This window comes from Lepidochelys olivacea (genome assembly GCF_965140295.1).
Source record: "Lepidochelys olivacea isolate rLepOli2 genome assembly, chromosome: 12".
Taxonomy (NCBI): Eukaryota; Metazoa; Chordata; order Testudines; family Cheloniidae; genus Lepidochelys; species Lepidochelys olivacea.
In genome coordinates, this window is record NC_140422.1 from 9,671,179 (window position 1) to 9,683,135 (window position 11,957).

At 38.2% G+C, this 11,957-nt stretch overlaps 1 protein-coding gene across 3 annotated transcripts in view; it reads left to right on the plus strand.

The window, feature by feature from the left end:
* Positions 1-11,714, plus strand: part of SLC7A6 (solute carrier family 7 member 6) — a 56,678-nt gene extending 44,964 nt beyond the window's left edge. For all 3 annotated transcript variants that reach the window (XM_084644541.1, XM_084644542.1, XM_084644540.1), the window contains 5 exons: positions 5,784-5,887; positions 6,919-7,015; positions 8,650-8,799; positions 9,719-9,902; positions 10,890-11,714. In XM_084644541.1, the coding sequence (XP_084500667.1) occupies positions 5,784-5,887; positions 6,919-7,015; positions 8,650-8,799; positions 9,719-9,902; positions 10,890-10,981 (627 nt within the window). In that variant the 3' untranslated portion in view covers positions 10,982-11,714. The remainder of the gene's footprint in view (positions 1-5,783; positions 5,888-6,918; positions 7,016-8,649; positions 8,800-9,718; positions 9,903-10,889) is intronic.
* Positions 11,715-11,957: the final 243 nt, after the last annotated feature.

The window sequence follows — 11,957 nt, forward strand, 5'->3', positions numbered from 1 at the left end:
TCAGTTTACATACTCCATGTGTAGGATGTTTGAAGACCAAGAAAGATACCCACTGGAATTACCAGTCAATTTGAATTGGGCAATCCAGGCTGGAGAACGATACCATAGGGATAACAATCTATTGTTATACTTAATAGCCCCCAGTTTTTGCAGTCAGATTTTTGCACTATTCAGTTCCTTTATGTACCCTCTTCTGTTTCCTCCCACTCATTTTTATCATCTGGTATAATGGACTGTAATCAGCTTTGCATAATTCTCCTTTACTCAAGGACTTTTTTGATGGACAAGCAATAGGTAGCCTATTGGATAAGGAAAATTTTATAATTATTTTGATCAATCATTGTGAAGGACAGATAAGTAGACTTAGCCTCCTGAGTTGGCAGACTTTCATGACAGCTTCTATGAGGCTGGATTATGTAAATCCCAAAATAGCTTTGCTTTCTTTGCACATGGTATCATATCTCTGGCTTTAGAGAGAGGCAGTTACCTCTTGTTTTGAAGGGTATAGTCTTTGTGGATGTCCTGTATGCTACTGCTTTTTTACAGGGCCATGATCTGTTTCAGTATGGGGGATTTCTTGTCTACACGCTGTATTTTCATTCTATGAGGCAAAGAAGGAAAGAAGCAAATAATTTAGGGCAGAAAATTCCAAATGAAGTAGGTGGGGAGACATGAAGCCAATGCTGCATGTTCCTATGCAAGAGTGACCTCTGCAGACAGCTCTGTGCCTTAGGGTCTCTGGATGACAGCAAGAGGACAAACCACTCTTTGCAAAAAAGCCCCAATTTGAGACAGCGGATAGCTGCAGCATTATTAATGTTGCCTTTAGCCACATTAGCGTCAGCTTTGCACTTGTACTTCCCACACAGAAAGAACCATGTTGACAGGGGAGAGCCAGAGGCTGGGCAATACAAAGTTTATATGTTGAATCCTTGCAATGGTCAGTTTTCATTGCTCACATTTGGAAGGCTGTTTTCTCCCTTTTTGAGGCCAGAATCCTCTGTCTCTCTCTCCACCCTCATGGAAGCAGTGAGAGAACTCTGAAGTTCACCTTAATACATTATCTAAGTTTTCTTACACATTCCTATAAGTTTTATTGATTTGGCTTTTGTCCTGACTTTACTATTTCCCCCTTCTGGTGGCTAACATGAACGGATTTAATCCATCTTTTGCCTACAAAGGAAACCTTAATTAGGATTTATTTGGAAAAGATAAAAACAAAATGATGAAAACGCAAAAAAGGGCCCCATTAAAAATCAAAGTAGTTATAGACACAAACAGTACAGAATAAAGCCTGGATTTCTGTATTTTGAACTGAGGGCTCTTTACAAAGAATAATCTTGGTGACCTTTTTAACAAGTGAATATGAATAATATGAAGCAGCAAGAGGTATCACATTAAATATTTTCTTTGGAGCCTTGGGGCAATAGTTGATCTTAAATCTGACCATTTAAAGAAGCAAATGTCTTCTTTTTTTGCATTCACTTTTTCCTCTGTAGCTGCTTAATAATGAGGGAATTATACCACGGTGTACAATTTTTCTGGAGACTTAAGAAGGAAAGGCAACTTTAAGTTTTACCTATGCAATTGTCTAAGGACTTGTCTACACAGTGGGATAATGTGCTGTAAGAGGGTGTGATTTTTAAAGCACGCTAAGTTGCTGTGCATTAAGACCTTTCTGGTATACACTAAAGGTCCCCTGGTGTGTTTTAATGTAGTACTACTACTAGCAAAGTCTGCATGGACCAGTTCAAGTCCAGCATGTTAGTTCATTTTAGAAATCACACCCCCACAGAATGCTTTTAACAACCATGTAGTCAGGCCCTGAGTAGCTTTTAACCTTTTTGTGCAGACTTCTGTAAGCATGAATACATTTTTGCTTTGGCACATCGTATCAAGAAATTCATTCCCCTGTGCTGATGCTCAATTAAATTTGCTCAGAGTTACATAGAGATGGAATACATTTTGGTTTATACTGCAGGTCATCACATGCAGCTAAGCAGAATTGAGTTCAGAACCTTAAACTGGCTGGACTACTTAAATGCTGGAGAAAGCACTTTGCTGTCTAAAAGTTTGGACAGGGTACTCAAGGATAGGCAAGCTTTGTTTTGTGTTTACAAAAATTCAGTCACATGAAAAAATAAACCTGAAACTCTAGTTCAGATTTTGCCCAACTTGGGCCTCGTGAAATTTCTTTAAACTGCACATATCTTGGCCATGATGAGATATCGCTTACGTCTAGAGCCAACTGAGGAAGATGGGAGATGAAGCGTTCTGTGCTGCTTTAGGTGGTGGTTGAGAAGAAGCCAATTAAAAATATTTCAGTCCACCTTTAACTCCAGATGTCTTTGTACACTGTGAACAAAGTGCAGTGCTGAATATTTACCCATTTTGAGTGACCGGCTTAGTCCATAGTTTCATGAGTGAAAAGCCACCTGAAAAGGGCGTATTGTGGGGGTCAAAATACTAACAGCTAGTGGTTCACTGTTAGCCTGAAATTGAATATTTATGACTGACAAGACAGAAAACACGCAGGAAGCAGGGACTGATTTTTGCGGCTCTTGCTATTTGGTATCTTGCTCTTGAGGCTGAAGAAGGAAACAAAGAAACAATTTGGGGAGGAGTTACTGGAAATGTTTAGGTGACCATGCATACCTACATATGTACTATGTAAATACAGAAATATAAAATACCTACTGTATGTGCAACAAAGAAGGTTGATATCTCCTGCAACTAGTTGTGTGCTGTGACACTCACTTGGATACCAACTAGCTGTTTCTTCCTTTATAGATATAAAAAAAAGTGCGCATTCGTAGCCTGTAAATGACGTAGAATGATTTAGTGCAGCAATTGATTGATATAATGCAAGACACTAAGTAGCCACTGCCATCACTACTAGTTTTTTCCAGTAAATGGTATAATAGAAGTAATGTGCCATTTGATAAAATTCAGCAAAGAAATAATTGATAGGACTGTCAAGCGATTAAAAAAATTAATTGCGATTAATCGCATTGTTAATAATAGCATACCATTTATTTAAATATTTTTAGATGTTATCTACATTTTCAAATATATTGATTTCAGTTACAACACAGAATACAAAGTGTACAGTGCTCACTTTATATTTTTTTGATTACAAGTATTTGCACTGTAAAAAAACGAGATAGTATTTTTCAATTCACCTCATACAAGTACTGTAGTGCAATCTCTTTTATCATGAAAGTTGAACTTACAAATATAGATTTACGTACAAAAAAAGGGCACTCAAAAACAAAACAATGTAAAACTTCAGAGCCTACAAGTCCACTCAGTTCTACTTCTTGTTCGGCCAACTGCTTAGACAAGCAAGTGTGTTTACATTTGCAGGAGATAATGCTGCCTGCTTCTTGTTTGCAGTGTCACCTGAAAGTGAGAACAGGCATTCTCAGGGCACTGTTGTAGCCAGTGTCGCAAGATATTTATGTGCCAGATGTGCTAAAGATTCATATGTCCCTTCATGCTTCGGCCACCATTCCAGGGGACATGCTGATGATGGGTTCTGCTCGATAAGAATCCAAAGCAGTGCAGACCAATGCATGTTCATTTTCATTATCTGGAGTCAGGTGCCACCAACAGAAGGTTGATTTTCTTTTTTGGTGTTTCGGGTTTGGTAGTTTCCACATCAGAGTGTTGCTCTTTTAAGACTTCTGAAAGCATGCTCCACACCTTGTCCCTCCCAGATTTTGGACTGCACTTCAGATTCTTAAACCTTGGGTTGAGTGCTGTAGCTATCTTTAGAAATCTCACATTGGTACTTTCTTTGCGTTTTGTCAAATCTGCAGTGAAAATGTTCTTAAAATGAACAACTTGTGTGGGGTCATAATCCAAGACTGCTATAACGTGGAACATATGGCAGAATGTGGGTAAAACAGAGCCGGGGAGACACAATTCTCTCCCAAGGAGTTCAGTCACAAATTTTATTAACGCTTTTTTTTTTTTCTTTTAACGGGCACCATCAGCACGGAAGCATGTCCTCTGGAATAGTGGCCAGAGCATGAAGTGGCATATGAATGTTTAGCATATCTGGCACGTAAATACCTTGCAATGCCGCTACAAAAGTGCCATGCAAATGCTTGTTCTCACTTTCTGGTGACATTGTAAATAAGAAGATGGCAGTATTATATCCTGTAAATGTAAACAAACTTGTTTGTCTTAGCGATTGGCTGAACAAGAAGTAGGACTGAGTGGACTGCTAGGCTCTGAAGTTCTACATTGTTTTGTTTTTGAGTGCAGTTATGTAACAAAAAATCTACATTTGTAAGTTGTACTTTCATGACCGAGATTGCACTGCAGTACTTGTAAGAGGTGAATTGAAAAATACTATTTCTTTTGTTTTTAATTTTGACAGTGCAAATATTTGTAATAAAAAATAATATACACTTCTATTTCAATTACAACACAGAATACAAAATATATATGAATGTAGAAAAACATCCAAAATATTTAATAAATGTTAATTGATACTCTATTGTTTAACAGTGCAATTAAAACTGCGATTAATCGCGATTTGCTTTTTTAATCACGATTAATTTTTTTCAGTTAATCGCGTGAGTTAACTGTGATTAATTGACAGCCCTAATTGATAGCTTCCATATTTGGAATGAAGGCTTTCTTCCCCCCCAGCTGAACACAACTCTGGGAGGATAAGGGATTTTTTTGGGGGGCGGGGGGCATGGCTTCCCTTCCATCCTCTAGCGCACACTCCAGGTAGGGGGAGAGAAACTATTGTATCTAAGCAATTGTCTTTCATTATATATTAATCCACTTGATTTTTTTTTTAAATATTCTGAGACCAGATATTCTAAGAGATTCTCTCCAATTTCCTTCACCTGGGGGAAATAGATTATGCTGAACAGGACATTATCCAACATGCTCTTTAGCAAATTCTGCTATTAAACATTTGCATGATAGTTTCCAGAGCATTGGCATCTGGAGGCTTTGCTCATTCACCTACTAAGAAATCCTGTGCGCCTGGCCACTTTGCTCTAGAGTCACTGGTATTGGCAATCACTGCAATGGCACATAAGTGGTCTGGCAGCATCAGCAGTGAGGAAGCTGCTCTGCCAGCTACGGTGTTTGAGGACCAAAGCCCTTGCAGTTCAGAGAAGGGGAAGGGCTGCCTAAGGGACAGAATGTGCTAGTTTGGGGAGAGGGGGAGGGAGTAGAAGGGAAAAGAAAAATAAGGATTATAGACTGGCTTAGAGAACAGTAACTTTATAGAAATGCTCATGTGAGGGTTTTGGGAAGAAGTTCCCTCAGTTGGTATTTCAGAAGGCAAAGCACACCTTCCTATTTGGATCTCAGATTGTATGTATGTTTTTCCCCTTGGAGCCGTATTTATTTGTTGCTCTGGAAGCCAGTCTGTTATGTTGACTTTTTATAATTAAGGTGTATCACACAGCATATTATGTGGGTGAGCAAGAGAAACCAAAGCAATTTAGAAATCTGTCTTATATTTATGAGCACAATTCTTTGTGAATTGCTTAAAGAAAAGACTTCTTGGGTTCACTGAGCAGTAAACCCAAACTAAATTGCCTGACTTGAGCTTCATTTTGTGTATAACTAAAATAGGTGAAAGGAATTGCTGCCAATTTATACAGCTCTGTGGAAGATTATTAATAGAAGTGTTAAATGCTGGTTTTTTTCTCACACAAATCTTATTAAAAACAGGTTTAATTTTACTGTTCCATTTATGTCCTGCCATTGCAAACATTTTAATTTTTTCCCTTGTCTTCATTCATTAGACATTTGCTGACCAGGTGTTCGGCATTTTCAGCTGGACAGTTCCTGTTGCTGTAGCTGTTTCATGTTTTGGTGGACTTAATGCATCAATTTTAGCATCATCTAGGTAATACACATTTTGGTTCTGTTTTAAGATGTTCATAAGCACTCTTGGCCAACTTAGTGTATCACACACAAAATAGATGAACACTTTTAATGTCCATGCCATTAAAGAATATCGCAATAAAATAACTGTCCTCAATAGACTTTTTAGTTTGTGTATTCCGTATCACTAGTTTGTCCCATTTCTTCCCCCCGTATCCCCTCCCACTCCCAAAATGTGACTGCATAGCAATATGAACAATACATTGTAAGGTATAATAAATGTTGTATAGTAGGTAATCAACCACATTGTTTCATGCCCTTGGTCAAGAATTGATTATTCTCCAGTTTTCTTGTGGAGTTAATAACTTAATTTTCTTGTTTTCCTGTTTAAATACTGTGTTTAAAGTGTAAAAATGTAATACATTTGTGATCTTGTGTGTGAAGCTTTAAACGTTTTAATTTGTATGACAGCCTTTTTAAAGCTTCAGATATGTCATGGAAACTTTCTCCTATGCATTGACTACAGACATGACCAGTACAAGCTTCAAAAGAGTTTTTATAATACCTATAAAATCTTGTTTGTCCATTAAAATGCATATTTAACCTCCCCCTACTGAAAAGAAATGTTGTTTTGAAATTACACAATAGATAAACTTAGAACACTGTTATAATTTATAGACATTCTTATGTACAGTCACCTCCTTCAGGATCTGATCATAAATCATTTCTCATTGTTACGTCATGAAAATTACTAACTTGATGTCAATACTTAAAATTGTACCAGAATGTTTAACTAACTGTATACAGCTGTAATTGTGGATGGTTTGTGCCTCATAACAATGAAAACCTACTTCAGTAATTACAGAAGTTTACCTTTTTAAAAAAAAACAAACAGCAGTAATGTGTAGAGATTTACTTATACAGACCTACATACAGTACAAGAATAGTTGAATACACATGCAAGTTTATTTGAGGTTGTTCTCATAACACGTTTTTACACAGCGCTCTCTCTTTCCTTGGGTCAAGATTTACTTTTTCTTGTGTCCTTTACAGGCTATTTTTTGTAGGATCCCGGGAAGGTCATCTCCCTGATCTATTGTCCATGATCCATATAGGGAGGTTCACACCTGTACCAGCGCTGCTCTTTAATGTAAGTTGCTGCTGCTGCTTTTAAGCTGTATGGAAGTATTTGGGATATGAAATAGATCCAAAAAGGAATTTTTTTACTTGGGTTGGAGTTCATTGACAGATAAGGTCTGTACTGTATACTACATTAAATGATCTTTCACTTGTATGACTTAACAATTAATTAGTCTCTGGAGAGTTACATTAGGTTGATAATTCCTAAAAATTCTTAACGTAAGTCAAACTACAAAGTCTCTAACTATAAAGAAAACTGGAACGGGAATAAAGTGACTGAATACTTTGGCTTTGTTGCTGTTGGGTGCAGTTCTTTGCAGACTTCCATTTCTCATGAACAAGGTAAGACTAAAGCTAGTCTAAGATCCATCTTAAATTTTCTTTGACTTCTTGTTAGCAAATCAAATAGATAATACAGTCAGGCTATTTAGTCATCAGGATATGATTGAATTATGTAAAGTAAAAATCCAGCTGTTTATGAACTCCTTTATGCTCTGGTAAACTTACTTACAGGGTCAAAATACATTAAGCATCTTTGTCAGTAGCTAGTGTGACAGGGTCGGGCCAGATGGCTACAGGAGAGTGATCGAAGGCAGATACATTAGCCCCAGGTTAAGTAGGTCCCTTTTCCCCGGGTAAGGTAACGGGGAAGGTTCCAGAACAATCAGGAACTTTCTGGAAACCATTAAGGCAGACAGGCTGATTAGAACACCTGCAACCAATCAAGAAGCTGCTAGAATCAATTAAGGCAGGCTAATCAGGGCACCTGGGTTTAAAAAGGAGCTCACTTCAGTTTGTGGTGCGTGCAAGGAGCTGGGAGCAAGAGGCACAAGAAGCTGAGAGGGAGAAGGCGTACTACTGGAAGACTGAGAAGTACAAACATCAGACATCAGGAGGAAGGTCCTGTGGTGAGAATAAAGAAGGTGTTGGGAGGAGGCCATGGGGAGGTAGCCCAGGGAGTTGTAGCTGTCATGCAGCTGTTACAGGAGCCACTGTAGACAGCTGCAATCCACAGGGCCCTGGGCTGGAACCCGGAGTAGGGGGCAGGCCCGGGTTCCCCCATCCCTCCAACTCCCTACTTGATACCGGAGGAGTTGACCTGGACTGTGGGTTCCACCAGAGGGGACAGTCTCTGGCCTGTTCCCCGATCCACTAGGTGGATCAGCAGAGACTGCAGGGATTGTTCTTCTTCCTTTTCCTCGTGCTGGCCAGTGATGAGTGAATGGCAGATTTGAGCCACGAAAGTGGCCAAACTGACGGCTGCTGTGAACCTCTGAGGTGAACAAATCCGCCAATAAGCACAGGACCCACCAAGGCAGAGGAGGAACTTTGTCACACTAGGTAGCTGGACTTTCTTGTTAAATTCAGCACTTTCTTGCAATTCACCAAAGATGAAAGTGAATAAACGTAATCCTTGTGTCCCTACCACCTTGGGAAATCTCAGTAAAATCCCATCTCTAGGAATAATCAGAAATAATTGTTTCCACCCCAAAAGTTCATTTCTGTAAGGGTGAAGTCTGTAAGTATATAATCATATAAAGAACTCCGGCATGAAAGATGACATTAATATACAAAGCAAAAAAATAACTTGAAAAACCAATGTCACTTATAGTTCTTCATGATACTCATGTTTTTTCCCAACAGTGTACTATGGCCCTCATTTATCTGACTGTAGAAGATGTTTTCCAGCTTATTAACTACTTCAGTTTCAGTTACTGGTTTTTTGTGGGACTATCAATAGCTGGGCAATTATACCTCCGCTGGAAGGAACCAGATCGACCCAGGCCTCTCAAGGTACAAATTAATGAATTAATATAAGCAGAATTAGTTTATTTTTAAGATCTTTCCCCTCCCTCAATACATCCTACAGCACTTGTCTGAAATTTGAACCCATATGCATTATGTCTGAAGTGTTAGATTGTAAACTTTCAGGGCATTTTGTAAAATGCCGTGCGTTGCTGTCAAATGCTCAGTAAATATTCCTGTTCTAGCAGACTGGCTCAACTACTAGGTGAAAATGACTGACGGATATTCCTCTTCATTTTTTCAGTTCAATCACTAGTTCATCGTTCTGCCATCTGATAAATGGTTCATGTGGTTGAAATCAGGAGCTACTCTTGCTCTTTGGATTATAGGCCAATGGATTATGGCTTTCTATCGCTCTTCCCCTCTTCCTTAGTCCCAGCACTATTGTGTGAAAATTAGGGAGGGCAAATTAATCATGCTGGTAGCACCTTTGCTACCAAGGCAATATTTGGAGCTGTTGTGGTATGTCTGAATTCTTAATTCCTTTAGCACCTTTCTCTGGTAAAGTTTGATGCACTTCATTAAACTAACCATGCCATTCTTGACTCTCGAAAGGCAATGTCTCAGTGCGGTGGATTTGTCTAAAAGCCACTCTGCTGCAGTAAAAAGCTTCTTTCAACATTGCATAGATATAATCTTACACTGTTGCACATGTGAATCTTAGCTACTGTTCTGTGGGTCTGCTGTATGGAGTACTGTCCTTGTATCCACTTAACATGTTTCTAACTAGCCAAATACAAGTCCACTCTGTGCTGTTGTGTGTATGGGAATTAAAAACCTGATTTGGAAAAATGTTATGTATTGAAAATTGCAATTACAGAAAATCGCATTCCCATCAGAATGCATGTAACTGTTGCTATATGAAAGCATTCCAAGAATGTCCTAATCTTTTTCTCCTTTTCTACAGCTGGGCCTGTTTTTCCCAATAGTTTTCTGTATATGCTCAATATTTCTGGTGGTGGTGCCTCTGTATAGTGACACCATTAATTCATTGATCGGAATTGGCATTGCTATATCTGGAATTCCAGTCTATTTCATTGGAGTCTACTTGCCCATATCCAGAAGGCCTCCATTTATCAACAACATCTTAGGTAAGCACATGTAGATTGGAAGTTCACTATTTGCTAGACTTGAATGAAGACCTTTACAATAAATTTTAAATTAGTGTGAGTGGTCATACATGAGCTGAATGGCAGTGATTGGGGGGTGGGGGGGGAATATTTCATTATTTCTGTATTTTACATTTAGTGTATATTTTATAGCTTCTATCAGTCTCATTATATGTGTATCTTATTAAACACATTGAAAAATCTAAATCCTAAAGCAAGGCTGGCTGTAATTCTAAAATCACTAAATCTTTCTGGACTCAAGCAAACATGTTGTCTTACTTCACTTTAGTTGGAGCTTAGATTGATCAGCTGCTTGAAAATATGTAATGTTTATGCTATTCAAAAAAAAAAATCTTCTCTGGAGCTTTGCCTGCCAGTATCCCTTTGTTGAATTGTCCAGTTAAGGATTACTCAATCTTCTCTTGCAGCCTACTGCTTTGTTTTTTACAGTTCTGTAAAAGTTCCCACAGGGGTTGTTCATAAATCCTCCCTTAAATGAAATAGGTCACATGGCTTCATCAGTCAGTGCATGGATCAATTATCAAACCTTATTAATTTCTTAAACGTATACAGAAGTCCTTTTTCCTTCCCCCACACACTATTTGAAGCTTTTGGTTTGTAAGCCTTATCTTTCTCTTTTAGCAGGGAAAACAAATTTCAGTGTATTGTATACCCTACAGGATCCTGGGAGAAAAAACTATGTCACCATTAGGACAGCGTTTAAACATACTGTTGGTTTGTTTTTAAAAAAAAAAAAGTCAGACTAGACCAAAAATGGAACTTTACCTTGTGTTGCAAATGTATCCTCTTTGTGGTATATTTTAAAGAAAATAGAACTAAACCCACTTCAAGACTAACTTTCACTGATCTATATGTAGTCCAGTTGGCTTAAAGTTCTGTTTAAATAATTTGCTGCTTTTATGATAAACCAGGTGAATATCAAAGTATTATCTTCAATTTCCTATGCAGGTGCTATCACTCGAGACATCCAGGTACTTTGTAACAGTGTTTTGACAGAGATGGACAGTAAAGATAAGAAATTAGAGACCAAAACTAACTAAAAATATAAAGCAATTCCAAAAACAGCAGAGAACCAAGCAAGAGTTACTAACAGGAACAAAAAGGATCAACAGGAAATATGTGGCAACTGAAGAACTGTTGGAGCCAGGATATACCAGCTGTTCAAACTGAAGAGGGGGAATGCTTGGGCGCATCTTGGTCTGTAGTTGAAGTACTGTCAATTCACATTATTATGAGTAATCATTAGCCAGTCACTTCAGACATGGAAACGGTGTCTGAACTATTCATTATTGTTTGAGGCCAATGGAAAATCTCTTAAAAATGGGATTTAAGTAGTAAGAGGGGAAACAGATTCTAGAATAGTAGCGCTGAGTGATCAAATTAAACGTACATTGGAGAACTAGGTAGCAGAATAATGAATCCTTTTAAGTACAATTCAAAACTTAAGTCAGAAGTGACCAAAAGCCATTCATATCTGATGGATGCTCAGTGGGCTATGTGAAGTGACTTGCTTGGGAATCTGCCCCTTATCCCAGAAGACAAGCGTCCATAACAAACATTCATCACTGGCAGTTGCAGCAGATTGAATTGGCATATAAAGACTGACCTACCCTTTCTCCTCTAGAAACTATCATTTCAGTGAAAAGTGGTGGGGTCTGCAGAGAGAGAACTTCAGTCTCCAAAGCCGTTTTGTTCTGCACCTTTCACATGCTCCAAATTGCCTTTTTACAGAAAAAACTTAGACTTGATTAAAATGTTACATCTATGTATGGATTGTTACTGGTTTTGTGGTGATGATTGATTTGTTTCTAAATGGTTCAAATAGAACCCCAAAAAGTAAAATACTTAAGAGGCAAAAACTTAAGCTTCCATATTTAATCGTTTCTTAAATGAGTTTACAAGCATGGTTACAGCAAAGAGACTAGAATTTTCAGTTTCTGATTTTCAGTACTGTTCACCAGAGGCAATACTTTTACATATTATAAAGACTTGTAATACCACAGCTGTCATCTCAGT